Consider the following 15,236-nt stretch of genomic DNA (forward strand, 5'->3'; position numbering starts at 1 on the left):
GCGTAAGTATAGTATCTTTGAAGCAAGATTGATAACCGACAATAAAGTGCTTTTTTTCTTTGGCTGCTTCGAACAGCTGGTGTTTTCAATATGTAAAGCCTCAGTCACAATTTCATCAAACTCCATTGTAGCCCTGCACAGGGGCCTTCATTGGTAGCCATTCACACAAGAAAATAACGGAAAAAACGGAAATGAAAATTACAAAATAAGTTTATTCATATAAACAACTACAAAATTCTATTAAAATGGGTATTTTGCAGCGGGGGAAATATTAAATGATATGGAATTACATCGTGTCACAAAAGCAATATCAAAACACATACAAACAGATAATAAGTTAATATGTATTCTTCACATAGCTCTTCTGCTTTGACTGAGTTTATAGAGCTCGCTCTGTCTGTAAGAGGAGGCACGACTATCCTGAGATTCACCGTTTTTCTGATTTGTCAAACTTGCATGACATTTTCAGGAATATTTCTAAGTTCGTCCATTACTGTGTATTCTCCCTCCCACACAGTAAAGTCCCATATGGCCTCGTATTTACAAAGTATTTTGGAGCTGTGAAGACTGAGACTAACACTGCATAGATGATTCATTCACACCATCAGAGACATTGAGTATTTTTATATTATTTCAGGGCTCCCAGGGTGACTGAGTCCTTCCCCTCAGAGGAGTATGGGAGCGAGGATCGTTTCGCGGTGGCATAGGAGGCGTACGAGAGGGCGGAGGAGTTGGAGGAGGAGGGTAAGCGAGGCAGAGTGGCTGTAGAGGAAGGGAGGGGTTGAGTCTGTCTGTCAGGATGGCAGTAAGCCGGAGAAGAAGACCTGCCTTTGCTTTGCAGGCTGCTGCTGCTGCTGCTCTGCAGAGGAGAGCTGGAGGTTTTCGGGCCTCGAGTCAGAGACGACGTGGAGGAGCTGGAGAGAGGTGAGGTCCTCATGCCATAACCGAGGATGCCTGTACTCATCAGGAACTCCCTTGAGCCGTAGGCTGGAGGAGTTGGTCCACGGGAGCCCAGAGGTCGGATGCTGTCTGGTGGTAGACTCCTCCTGCTGGGGATGTCATAGATCCCCACATCTGGGCCATACAGGGCCTGGGATCTGGCTTGGAGACGCAGCATCCTATCCCTCTCCTCCACCTCTCGTCTCTCGTGGATTGATGCCATGATGGTTTTTGAAAAGTCATAGCGTACAGCTGCAGACTTCTGAGGTGTCAAACCCTGTGGGCCAAGATCGCGAAGGCTGTCTCGTAGACTTTGAGAGGTCTTATCCCGCATCGTCAGACCTGGAGGGCTGAGGTCTCGTGATGTTACGCTTTGGGATGTGAGGTCTCTTGCCATCAGCCCTTGAAAACCCGGACAAGGGTCTCTTTGAGTGAAACCTTGGAAGGAAGGTGAGGGCTCCCTTGAGGTGCGGCCCTGCAGAGAAGGTGAGGGGTCCCGATGCTGAGGAGACTGTCTGGTGACGCCCATAAACACGGGACTGTAGCCGTGAGAAGGGGGCCGCTGCACCACAGACCCATCTATGCCCATAGCCAAAAAGTGAGAGTGGTAGCCGACTGGAGGAGCCCCTCTCTGAGCCAGGAACTGAGGCTCTGCAGGGTTAATGAGGTTATCATAAGTGAGGCTGCTGCTGCTGGGGTTGGCCAGCAGGCAGGAAGAGCTGATGGTCCCCGGTGAGGGATTGGACCCCAAACCGTCACCATGCATGGCAGGTAGCTGAGATTTGCTACCGTGGCGATTGCTGTGTTTGAGGGTGAGAGATCGGGTGTTGAGTGTCAGAGAGTTGAGCTGCAGCGAGCTGGAGATGGTGTTGGCCTGGACAGGAAGGCTGGCCTGCAGGCTGCCTCTCCCAGGGCTTTGTTTAGGGTCAGAGCGGACGTCAGGGCCTTTGTTGTTCCCTTGCTGCTCTGATGTCTTCAGCAACTAAACAACACAATAAAAACCAGACAGAAATGTCCGTCAGACAAGGATCAAAACCAGGACTTGGATAATGAGGCTCATGCCCCAACAATAAAACAAATTAATATCAGACTGAAAAGCACCTGCTCTGGAGGAATAGGTGACGATCCTCTTGATATGGCATCCAGGACAGGCCGGAGCTGTGGCACAGTGGGAATGGATACAGGAATGATAGTTTTGGTGTGGTGTCCCATCTCTGGAAAAGAAAACACTTTGTGGTTAAGGTACGGATTACAGACATTCTATATTGTTCTCACTGTGAACAAATTCCATGAGGAGACCAAAACCAATGTTGAATTATTTCGTTCCATTGGTCCCGACTGAAAATGTAAATCTTTAAAAAGCAAGTCACAAATATGAATTGACATTTTTTAAAAGAGACATTACTCAAATGGAGGAAATATTGCATTTGTTGGGGACTACTTTCAGCTGCAGTTTAACACTCACTTGGTGCACTAGTCAGTATGTAATTACAGCACCACGACATGTCTATGTGGGATCGACTCAAAATAAACTGCAGTGCCCTCATTGATAATGAAGGAACATGTCACCCAGTGCAACTGTGTGGCTCCTTGATGAGGCACAGAGCAATAAGTGGTATCCGGTTTTGGCTATACAGACAACACTTGTCTGTAGGATCATTGTCAACAACCACAAAAATCTCACCATCCATATCCTTTAATTGACTCTGCTATCTTATAGAATTAGATGTATCCTTGATGTTGCTGTATCTTTGTCACTATACAAGGATGTATACTGTATGAATATGTGGTTGGTTATATACAGTATACTGTATATGTGTCATCTTACCATCCATGACAGCCAGTTGGCTTTTCAGCTGGCCGTGATCTGGTTTTGGTGGCAGCGGTGGGGGAGTTTTCATTTGTTTGATATCCGACAGCTCGACAGCTCCGGCTGACGTTCGCTGGAAGGAGAAAAAAAACAGAGACGCATGAGGGATCTGATCCCTTGACAACTGAGGTAACAATCCTTAGAATTTGGCATGTAATTTGTTTTTGCGTACTTTATTTTGGAGATCCTGACACTGTATCCCATTGTCCCTGACTTTCATTTGCCTCTGCCTGTCAATCTCTGGTCTAAGGAACGGAGGCTGAACGTGGATCACTGTTTTCTTACGGGGCCTCGCTGTGTACCTGGTGTCACATGACAAACAGGGTGTCAGCCAGTGAGATATAAGGCTTCCAAAAAAAAATGGTGGATTAGGAAGAGAAAATGTCTCTTACTTTGGAGAGATTGGGCTGCAAACCAGATACTCCAGGTTGTTGCAACAACCTCGCGTGAAAGGATTTACACCTCCTTGAAACTTCCCAGTTACCTGTGGGATCATGAAGAGATTAAAGTACACCAGGATATAACTCATTATTGTACAGATGTAGAAAAAAAGAATACCAAATTTAAAAAAAGCATGTGTTAGGGAGATAATAATACACAATATATCAAAATAACATAATTGTTAAGTCTTAAAGATCTACTTTATTGATTTCAATCAAATCAAACTGACTTGTTCATTGGTGGTGCGTCCTCTGGACACCAGGTAAAAGTGGAAACCAGTGAGACCCAGGACCGGGAGAAGAAACAGCCCTGATATACTGATCACTACCAAACTGCACACACTGTTAAGGAAAACTGCTTCCAATTAGTCTCAACTATAACGGTTTAATATGTTCACACGAAGAAACACACAGATACACACGTGTGTATAAGGATACGTGACAGTGCAGTGCAGCTTCCATAATTCGTCCTTGTGGTGCAGGACATATATGAGTCCGAAGGTGAAGACGCCGATCATGTGAACCGTCAGCGACAACAGAAACAGGAAGAAGTAGCGGTAGTTTCGCCTCCCGATGCAGTTGTTCACCCAGGGACAGTGATGGTCAAAATCCTGAGGGGTAATTGTGGGAAAAGAGAACTCAAATTAAAGAGCCAGAAAAAAAAAAGTGCATGACACACTGAAATAACCACTAATTTGCAGCACTGAAAATCAAGCATTTGTTGAAAACTGCTTTCTTAATACATTTAGTTTAATGCAGTCTGAACCCTTTTTCAAATTGTATTTCTACTGAGGCTACCAGGGATCTGAGAAAAGGATTAACCTGATTAATGAGATCTCTCTCCCTCCATCACACTCTGTCCATCATTCACGCTGCAGAAATCCCGTTTATTGACTTTCCCCACACGCAGTGCTACACTCATTCACAGCGCTATACTCACTTGTATTCCCCGATATGTCCATCCACGCTCTTATCACTCATTATCCCCATTTAAAGTGTTTAGTTTTCTCCCCTGAATGTAGTGTTTTCTTACTTAAAACTGCTAATGACACGTCTCTTCTCTTTAGATTTTGTCCATGCACTAACCTCCACACAGTGATCACAAACGCTGCAGTGGGAGCAGCGCGGAGGCCTGTAAAAATGACACGACGCACACCACTTCATCCGCACCTGGACGCCCTTCACATCCACATTCTTATACAGCGGAGCACGGAACTCATCATCCTTGTCCTCGTCCTCGTTGGCTGGGGAAACAAAAATGAATAATGAAACTGGTAAAAAAAATAACACTCCCACGAATTAACAAAGACGAGTCTTCCGCTGTTCGCATAACATCACTTTGATTACTAACCCATTGGGAGAACACCAGCATCCATGAAGGTTGCCATGGTGAAGTTGGCCAGCACAAAAAGGAAGACAATGGCACAGCATGGCGGCACAGCAGGGCAGATGTTTACAGCCAGCCACGGGCATCTAAATATACAAACACAGGAAGAAAAGGAAGAAAATGATAACACATTTCCTGTACATGAGTGTTTATGCGAAGCAGAATTCACGTTGTAAAATCAGAGGTTTTATATTTAAGTATCCATCCCTTGTGTTGAGTTAACACACAAATCAAGGCTCCAACAAAGATTTGAAGGGATAATCTTCATCCCATTTATTCTGTTGGGAGCACTGGATCCCAAAAGTAATTGTTCACAGTGGAAGATAAGCATGTATTAGTGTGTCCAAACAGTGCCCACAACCAGGGATTAAATGATGGGGTTTCTCCCGCAACCTGCAGGCACGCACCTTTCTGATCCGTGTCACACAATGAGGCAGATCTGGACACTTCAGGGCTGCAACTAACTATCAATTAATTATTTAATCTGTAAAATGTCAGATAAGAGTAAAAGATGCCCATCAGAATTTGCTGCTTTTCTCTGTTTGTTAACATGTTAACGGAATATCTGTGGATTTTGGGACATTTATAGACAAGATAACTAATTGATTAATTGAGAAAGTAATAAGCAGATTAATCAATAATGAAAATAATCGTTAATTCTTGTAGCCCTAGGTTCACAAGAATTGCAAAAAAGAATCAGTTTGAATAAAGTTTGCACATCATCATTGCACTGACAATAAAAAGCAGTCAGATAGTCATAATTAAAGATGTCCAGCAAAAGCAAACGTTAATCTGAATGAGCAAGAAGACGAAAGAAAGATGATTAATTCAAAACTGTGGAATTGGGGTCAAATTAAATTTAGATGATTCTAAACTAATAAACTATATATGTGAAACTATTGTTTTTTTCCCACAGTATCGAGAGTGTTCCGTCTTTCTAATTGGCCTAAAATCCGAGAGAACAATCGTGTAACGCTTCCTCAGACTCGGTGTGTGTGGACGTGCTAAATTATAGTGAACTGAATACTGCGAGTATGATTATATCTCTTCTGTGTGAGATTAGAGGGAGGGACAGTGTAATCAGGTTACAAAGGAAAAGAGTCACTGGATTATATTAACAGTGTTTGATTGAACATCACATGTTTAACCTACATAGATACTGTATGGGAATGTTCTATTTGAATGATCACATTTTACAGTTTCGGTACGGTCTCAACATAGGTAAAGAAAAACAATAATCATGTACCATATGGCACCAGTATAACCAGGGTCTCCTTCTATTTTTCATGCCTTATTTCATGCAGCTATGACTCCGTGGCAAAGTAAACCGTGAACACAAATGAGTGATTAAACAAAAAGTATTATCGAAAGTGAAAAGACTGCGAAAATTAAGAGTCATCTGCCTCAATTATGCACTTCATCCCAGTGAGGCTCCAATCCCCAAACTCCCCCCCCTCAGGCTGTGGGGGAGGGGTCCACCCCCTCGAGAGGAACGCCTGCTGATGCCATGCCAGCTGCAAACCCAGTAATCCCTGGATTATGATCTCTGGATTATAGACCATTTCTGTCCGACCAGTGCATTGTGGATTCCTCACATTAGATGCTAAACATACAGACTGTGCAGTCACCTTATATCACACTTTACATTACTATACACTGGATATCATGACAGAAATCCAAACCATTCACTACTGGTAGCCCATACCTTCAGATGACCCTCTGAGAACAGATAATGAGAATAAAAAATGGAAATAGGACAAGAATTTCTTTGTAGACTTGGAACAAATTTAGCATAAGGAAATGATGAGGAGGCCGTGAATATATGAGAAAAAGATTAAGGAGCCCTCCCCCCCTCTCCCGAGGATGTGTGTCAAAGTTGTTCTCACTTGACATGGTCGTGTTTGACATGTGATTAAACTATTGTAGCTGATCAGAATCATTAATCTGTGTAACTCGAGCTGGTTCGTTAAAACACTCCTCTCATTATTCTACAAAAGATCTAAATAATAAATCATCACCCCGAGTCTATGAAATAAGATTGTTATTCCTCTTTCTCCTCTCCAGATAAGACGGATAGATTACAAAAGTCAATGCATTCACCAAATTAGTTTACAGCTTTGGTACATTTCTCGAATCAGTCTCTCAAAAGTAAATATTTATGTCAATAAACATGCCAGTGCCCTGAGAATAAGAAGATCGTCAAAATGCTTAGCCGTGTTGTCAATAAATGACAAGGACTGATAATACACATGGCTGCCCTTTTTCTGTTGCTTGTATGAATTCCAATAGTACAAAGTCACACACTGCTGTATGCGGGAGATTGATTGCAAGAGATTGACAGGATTCACCTTTACAGACTGTTTTAAACCACCGCTTGGCACAAAGGAAAAACAGGAAAAAAAGAGAAATGGAAACATTGGAAACGCCACATAGACAGAACTGTAGATGTAACCGTACAGTTAGAGATGGTTAATCATTGGTTCACCTGAGAACAACTCATCAATTTAGGTCACATGTAAAATATTATGACAGCTGGTTCAACCATTTTGCATGAAACGACTTACGCAATGAGCGAATGCCTCGATGATTTGGAGGGTTAGACTATTCAACAGAGAACCGGTGTAATACATTTTGATCAGCATGACATAAGCAATTGACATTGTAGGAACCGACAGACAATCGTACATAATCATTTGTGCGAATGTGCCGAGGCCTTTGCAATTTGTTCAAAAGAATGAGAATGCGCTGCACGTGATGTGGAGGTTGAACAACGGACTGAAAGAAAAACGGTATTATGACAAATGCAATCTGCTACAAATAAATGCTGCAAAATGAAACACTGAAGGTGAACTGGGAGCCTGTAAAAGTTCATCTGATTGATTTTTTTGTGGACCGGATTACAGCGTGGACGCCTCTGTGTGGACGGTGGGCCTCCATCATCGGCCTGAGGCCATCTGGACCGCAGGGAGGGACAGTTCATTACACTGCAGCGCGGCAAAGACAAGCCCCACCTAATGAAAACAGCCCCGGCAGAGCTGTATTAAATCACACAGAACAGTAAGCTGCTCTCGCAATCTGCACGCCGCCCTCATCCTCATAGTGGGTCAGTGGCACAGCAGACGACCCGCACAGTTGGTCAAGTGACAAGTTCCCTACCGCTGTTAGCCAGCGCTCCTTTAGTGAAATAATATCACAGGTTACATAGGTTACGTCACCGCCATGTGATCAGTCAGATGCGTAGACGACACAACAGTACAGGAAGCAGTTGGGTTGAATCAATTCCCACAGACTGTGCAATAAATCTCCTCATGGTGTGCACTCAAGTGTCATCGGTTCAACCTTTCTCACGTGATCCGTGACTTGTGTTTGTCATCCGCATTTCATTATTAAACCCCGTTCTCACTGTGCACCATCATATTGTCTTTAGCAGCGTTACTGTACAGAAAATGAGTACAACTATAAAGTATCTGCTCATTTGGTTACTATATGAACACTTTTGCCTTCTTGCAAATGAAGAGTTGAATTCATAAGCTAACTGAATTGAATGCACTCAAGGGTTTTGCCGCCGAAGCCTTACTTCATCTAGTATGATCTGTTAGCAAATGTTAGCAAAACTTTAGACAGATAACGCGGTGTTGCTAGCATTAGTCAGTCCATTGATTCAATGACTCTTCTCTATCTGTGCTGTTAATGTGTGTATATATACTTTCTTATATACAGTCTATGGTATATGCAGTATTAGCATTTAGCAATTTGTAATTGCAATTTGAAGCCACAGCGGCCGGTGTTCAGTAAAGGCTACATAGTCTCGCTTCAAGTGTTTTAACTTAAACTGCAACTCCGGTACAATATTTCACATGCAAAGAACGACATTCTAACCTGTCGGCAGTTTTAGCTCCTACAGTTTTCATACTTCTCTTCAGAAGATGTTGCCTTTTCTAGTTTCAACACGTCAGTATTCTGAACGGTTTTACTCGGTAGATAAGCAAGATTTTCAAATCCGGGCAGAGTGAACCATAGCTTAATTATCAAGGGACGTTTTTCTGCAGCCTTTGTGGGGCGTAGGCGACCAGCTTGAGTTTAACAATGCACAAAACATTAAAGCACTAACCCAAACAACAGTTCATGGTCAGAGGAATAAAAGCAGGAAACCGGTAACTGATGAGTTTTATCAGACAAAGGGAAACAAAACAGCCTCCAGAATAAAGGTCGGAGTGGAAACAGAAATGGAAGCATGCATTAGTAATGCACACACACACACACACACACACACACACACACACACACACACACATAACTGGATGAATAGTAGTAGATGGCACAGTTTATGCTTAAATCTGAGGGTGAAAGTTGTATCATCAATATAAAAAGTGACAAAACAAAAGCCCACAAGGCCTGACTGGATGGCATTCACTTGTGTTTCCATGATTCACAGTAACCAGAGAAAAGGCCAAGGTGATGTTATGGCAGATGACAAGCGTTGTCCCTTTGACTCAGTGTTACCCAGGCGGGGCTGAACAGAGCGTGGCACCTGTCCATCTCTGCTTTTATAGAGAGGAAGGGAGTCACTCCAGCTGCAGCTGCTGACTTAGCAGACGCCAAGGACATCAAACGAGTTATTGGTCAAACATGGCAGTCGACGGCGCTTCTGCCCATTTTCAGCTAGATGCTGATATGAACGGCCTTTAGGTCTACTGTACGTACTTCTAGATTATAAGGGCAAAAGATGCTTGTAGGGACTCACTGGTCAGTCAGACAGTGAGGTTTTCTTTACTTATACGTTGATGGGGTTTCAACTAGAACATGTTTACATGCTTTAATGTCTCATACTGTTTGTCTAAATATACTTGTTTCTACCCTCTGTCTGGAACTCTGTGTTTTAGTGCCAAGCCCAGTCTATGGGAAATGATGGCGCACCTATCTAAAGGTAGTTCTCAAGCCGCAGTTTGGAGGTATTCGGATTAGGGGGCGGTTTATTCTTAGGTGTCAGCATGTGACATAGGACGGGGAGGAGGCTAATCGGAATGTCTTGTTGAATCACATGTTTCTGATAGGCAGCCCACAAAAGAACTGACTGGGTTGTCTTACTCATAGTTTGTGGGTTGGTAGGCGCTCCGGGTACCCAAATGTATGCACTCAAGCACTGGAAATGGTGATTCTTTTCAGCCATGAGCTCTATTCTACTGGGCTGTTAATGAAAGAGTTTTAGGTTATAAGGTCATTTCAGCTAAAATGCAACCCTGGTCTCATGAGAAGCAGCAGATTCATCAGTTGTTCGTTCAATCATTCGCAGCGTCCTGGTTTTGCTGGTTTAGCAATGCGGCCCCAATTAAGCAGTCTCTTCTCAATCTCTCACGTCAACAGGTCATTGATTTTTCCTTTTCTTTCACAGAGTAGACAGGGTTCATCGGGGGTTTCTCTCCCTTTTCTGGCCCGTGAGCCCATCTTTTCATCCCAAAGGCCTCATGATGACTTCAGCATTTAGACAGCTGTGAATTAAGAGTTAATGTGTTTGTATACTATGGAGAGCTCCAAATGGATGAAAGTCATTTCACATTTTAGAAATAATGATGTAGATCAATACCTAACCTACAACCACTTCTTTACAAAACACCTCAACGTAGAGAAACATTTTAGATATACTTCTCCCATGGTATGGTATAATCATACCGTATAAACTAAAGACTAGACACAATTTCACTTAAAACATGGTTTATTTGAGGATCGCCAACAAACTAGGGTTCATATTTCTGCTTTTATCTATAACTCTCAGCTTTTTTTTGTCACTAAAGAAATGAAAGAGGAAATAAGGAAAATGTAATAGAAACAATTGAAACTGCTGAATGAATGTGTATTTATCATGAAAGTCAGTGAAGTAAATATCACATATCAAAGATCACAGACTCCATTTTCCCAGATGGGGGGAGGGGAGGGGGGGATCACATGGCATTCGCAAGAGGACCCTAATCCCCTACGCCCAATCTGGTGTCAGAATTCCAGTGGAAACGGTGCACTGCTGGAGAATTCAGGAGAAACTAGGACAGATATGGCTACGGAGGTCAAGGGTCAGCTGACAGACATAGAGCTGATTAGGTGGGAACCTTGAAACTGTAAGTCAACACTGCATATCAGAGTGGTTTTCATATTGAAAGGATACTGGTCTGCTTGTTTGTTTTTTTTCTTTGTGCTTCTTAATGTAAAGCCTTTAAGATATGTTGATAAATCTGACATGCCTACAGTCGTCATTCAAATTGGATTCCAGCGTATTATGGGATATTATATTTCATTTTTTCCTGCATACCAGCGTTGGCTTGAGTGCAGTCGTTTCAGCCTCCCACTAGTTCCTCACAAATAGGTCAAAACAAGGAGGCTAAAATTAACCATTTCAACACTTTTCACCAACTGTGAAACTTCGTTTTCAGAACAGGTTGTCTGATCTCGACACAAAGAGTGTGTATTTGATTTCTTCCAGCTATAAATTAAGACACACGCGGGTCATAATGACACTTTGACACGTTGATTGTGGGTGGCTTATCCCCTAAACTGTGCTTACTCTTAGTCCTTAGGGTGCCCTGGGCAGGCACCCAGGCTAGTCCACACTGAGAGCCAACCAGGTCAGATGTTAGCCACCCCGGGTGGGTCAGCCAGCAGGGTGAAGTCAGTGGAAAAGAAGAAGACACGGTGCTCTTTTTGTACATTTGTCCTTCAAATAACGGTTTAAGCAGCTTTTTAAAAATTGAAAAATCAACTAAAAGTGAAAAAAACAGAAGTTATATTACAATATTCATGTTAATGACAACCAAGAGAGGGAGCCAAAATTATTCATTTTGCTCATGCAAACATTCAGAGGAAAGAACAGGCTACCTGATGCATGGCGGATGAGATGAGGGATGGGGGTCTGGATGATTTTGATTTTTTTCTGGAGCAAAACCAACAGGGCATGTCACCAACTTTTTCCCTTTTTTTTTTTTTTGAAGGGTTGGCACTTACGTGAAGACGAGGAACAGGGAGGTGGAGCCGACCAGAAGGAAGGCGGCCGTGCACACCGGGATGAAGGCGCCGGCTTTCAGTGAGTCGGCGCCGCTGACGGGCATCCTGTTCTCTCCGCGCGCATCAGAGTCTCATAACGAAAGCGACCGCAAACACACCGCGCGCGAGTAGCTACCTGTCTGTGTGCGTGTCCCCTCTTTTCGGACTAAGCCCCGCATCAACCTCAGAGCGCTGGAAAATGAAAATCATAGTCAAAAGGGAGGCGGAAAAAAAAAAAAAATCCTGAAAGCCAAAGCCCGCAGCGGCAGAGCTCAGTCCCGCACACCCCCGTCCTGTCCGTCTGTCCCGCAGCAGCAGCAGCAGCAGCAACGTACAGATGCCCCTCTGGTTTATCCTAAAAGGTGGAGCTTTTACTCTTGAATCACGTGGAGCACTACTACACTAAACTGAGACCCCCCCCACACACACACCCACACACACACAACCACACACACACACACAACCACACACACACACACACACACACACACAGCTTATCTCTCCTTCTAAAGAATTAAAATGGTCAGCCATGTCCATTGTTGTCCATTATAGCAAGACATTAATACATATGGTAATCCAAAAATAATCTCATTATCAGTATCAGATCACATATTTTAAAGGAAAAAACTCTCGTATCTTCATCTCAAATCTCCACATATTGGTTTTTAATTTCAGGTACAATTTCCTTTAAAAGGTTGTAACTCATGGCTTTATTAGTGGTTAATGGGCGACATAAGATATTAGGTTAATTAAACCACACCTGCATGATTTTTTTCTTATTATTTCACCTGCATGAGCTCATCTATCGTATTCGCATTAAACACATATGAAAGCAGAAAGCCACAACATCAAATTTGAAGATATATTTAGTCTGCTGCATGGTGACGACTGCCTCTTTGTGTATCGCATTTTAACATTAATTAGAGAAAAAACTATATTTGACCCCAGGTTAGTGAGAACCCCATGACACTGTAGCTCAATTGCTGACAAAGCTCAATTGCTGACAATGCTGCAATTGAGCATTATAAGTATTGGGAGTATACCAATGGACAATAAATTAAATTGGAGTGCCCAAGTTGATTAAAAAAAGCATCATTATTTATGGTACGGCATCCTCACAGTCTAGTTAAAATTGAGAATCAACAACATGGCGAAAGCAGCAATGACAGTGATGGGAAATAAAGACTCTCCGTCCCTTCACACCATCTATGTTGTCTGTTATTACATGCAGGCAGATGTTACAGAGCCAGTAAATGGAACGCTTTCTTTCCTCCCAATGTTTATAATTCTGTATAATGTCTTAATGACATATACGATTGGTTTTTTTTTATAATGCCTATGTATTTATATATACAGATATTCTCTCATGACATGGGCAATATTTGACATGTTTTACTACTGCGCCTTTGGTGTATCACTGTAATTACCATGTTGGCTATGAATTGTTTTCAGCTGAATGTAGCTGTGTGCAGCACTACTGCCCAAGAAAAAGGAGTCAATCAGATGAGAAAAGCACAAATGTATGTCGCCACCAGGGCGTTAAATCAAGTACTGCTGTGTGGAGAAATAATGGGGCGATGAGTTCATTTTTCACACAAAAAAAAATAAAAAATTGTAACAAATTGAGTTGAAATTAAAATCCCATCTGCATGCAGAAAGTCCACTCCGTTTTGTCATATTTTGCAAAGAGGGATAAACTTAACTGCACAGGAGTGCATGAATAACAATGGTGCAATGATGAAATTGGGCGTAATCTCCTTCAAGATATCCTACTGAGTGGAAACCAATGAGTCTTTATGAACTGAAGTAACATTTTGTTTGAAAATCATCAGAGGACTCGGAGCTTTAACCGGTGGCTCTCCAGGCACTCTCAAGAGTTGCTCCGTCAGATAACACACGATAGTCTATTTGAAGTCAGGGCAAGCTCCATGGGAGGGGCCCTCATTGGAAAGATACACCTCCAACTCAGCGCGACTGCATGATGAAGGCTCCCTGAGGAAAAAGAAAATAGTGAGACTATTAAAACTCTACAGTGTGATTGGGTCCGGCCTCTCACCCTCCTCTATAAAACGCCCAAAGACCAAAAGCATCCCACAAAACAAGCTCTGGAAACTGCGAGACCAGTATAGTGACAAACAACTGGAAGTCATCCCCTGATCTTGTGAAATGATGGACGCAGAAGAGTTGTTTGAGTCCATCATCAGAGGACTCATGTTTCTGGCAGGGATCCTGGGAAACAACTGGCTGGCTATACGCTCCCTGCCCGGGCACAGATCTGGCCTCCGCACCAACGAGGTGCTCTTCATCAACCTAGCCGTCTCCAACCTCATCACCAACTACCTGGTGGACCTGCCCGACACCGTGGCGGACTTCGCCGGCCGCTGGTTCCTGGGGGAGACCTTTTGCGGCGTGTTTCGTTTTTGCGCCGACCTCTCGGAAACCAGCAGCATCTACTCGACCTTCTTCATCAGCGCCTTCTGGCACCAGAAGCTCGTGGGCTCTCTGAAGCGCGGCGGCGCACCGGTGCAGCTGGACAGCCTGTGCTTGGTGGGCTGTTTGCTGGCCGGGAGCTGGACGGTGGCGGTGGTCTTCAGCATCCCGCATTTGTTCTTCGTAGCAGTGGAGGGCAGAAACGAGAGCAAAGAAGACTGTCTGGACGTCTTCCCCAATGAAATAGCGAGGCAAACCTATGAAATCTTGTATTTAACCCTGGCTAACGCTCTCCCCGTCGCTGGGTCGGTATTCGCCAGCGTCCAGATTGTCATCACTCTGCTCCGAAACAAGCAACGCGTACAGGGTCATAACTCTGACCCTACCAAGGAGACGGTTAAGGATGAAAACAAGAGCGCTGAAAGCAGAAATGACAGACTAGTCAGCACTGTATCTGGTCCAGGCCCCTCAAAAGATGCAACAGCTCTTTCATCCCCAACCCACATTTATACGGGCGTGCCCGCTTCTTCTTCATGTCCGAATGGAGGGCCGTCAGGTTGCAGCTCCCCTCCACCTCCACCAAATCCTTCCAGGCCCAGCCAGATGCGAGCGAAGCCAGGTCCCAGCTCGAGCACTCAGGTGAGAGCGGCCAAGAGCGTGGTGGCCGTAGCCACCGTGTTCCTGGTCTGCTGGCTGACTCATCTGCTCCTGCGCATCTCCAACAACATCCACACTTCGTCTATGTTGGTGGAGGTGGCCAGCTACATCGCAGCCTCCTACACCTGCATCATCCCCTATATATTCTTGTACGGAGTGAAGAAGCTTTCTTGCTCGTGCAAAAGGTAGAAATGTGCGCATCACAGCCAAGATCTGTCAGAACTGGCTGAATAAATAAAAGCATCCATTACTTGAAGAAGAAACTGTAGAAGAGATGGAGACAAACTGGTCTTTAGAATTACTTTAGAGCTTAAATGATTAACTTTTAGGGGTTTGGACTGTTCGTTAGATATCTTAAAACATAACGTCGAGGACATTTTGATGGGCTCCAATCAGCGGGACTACATCATACATCCTCGTAAAATATATAAATAGAATCTTTTTTGTTTGTCACTTGTTCAGTCTTTTTACCTCGCAACAATGG

General features: G+C 43.7%; 2 protein-coding genes across 2 annotated transcripts; one reads left to right on the forward strand and one right to left on the reverse strand.

Annotated features, from left to right (window-relative positions):
* Nucleotides 1-224: 224 nt before the first annotated feature.
* zdhhc8a (zDHHC palmitoyltransferase 8a) lies at nucleotides 225-12,039 on the reverse strand. The gene is made up of 10 exons (XM_031859854.1): nucleotides 11,627-12,039; nucleotides 4,601-4,722; nucleotides 4,336-4,493; nucleotides 3,688-3,860; nucleotides 3,480-3,582; nucleotides 3,202-3,293; nucleotides 2,982-3,111; nucleotides 2,768-2,882; nucleotides 2,041-2,153; nucleotides 225-1,921 (listed from the first exon to the last, which is right to left on the reverse strand). The coding sequence occupies exons 1-10, from the start codon at nucleotides 11,728-11,730 to the stop codon at nucleotides 629-631; spliced, it is 2,403 nt and encodes an 800-aa protein (XP_031715714.1). The 5' UTR covers nucleotides 11,731-12,039; the 3' UTR covers nucleotides 225-628.
* A 1,795-nt stretch (nucleotides 12,040-13,834) lies between these two features.
* Nucleotides 13,835-14,941, forward strand: ora5 (olfactory receptor class A related 5). Its single transcript, XM_031860366.1, has one exon. It carries the CDS (start codon nucleotides 13,835-13,837, stop codon nucleotides 14,939-14,941), a length of 1,107 nt encoding a protein of 368 aa, XP_031716226.1.
* The last annotated feature ends 295 nt before the right edge of the window (nucleotides 14,942-15,236 follow it).

This window comes from Anarrhichthys ocellatus, unplaced genomic scaffold, assembly GCF_004355925.1.
Source record: "Anarrhichthys ocellatus isolate YVR2014 unplaced genomic scaffold, GSC_Weel_1.0 scaffold23, whole genome shotgun sequence".
Lineage (NCBI taxonomy): Eukaryota > Metazoa > Chordata > Actinopteri > Perciformes > Anarhichadidae > Anarrhichthys > Anarrhichthys ocellatus.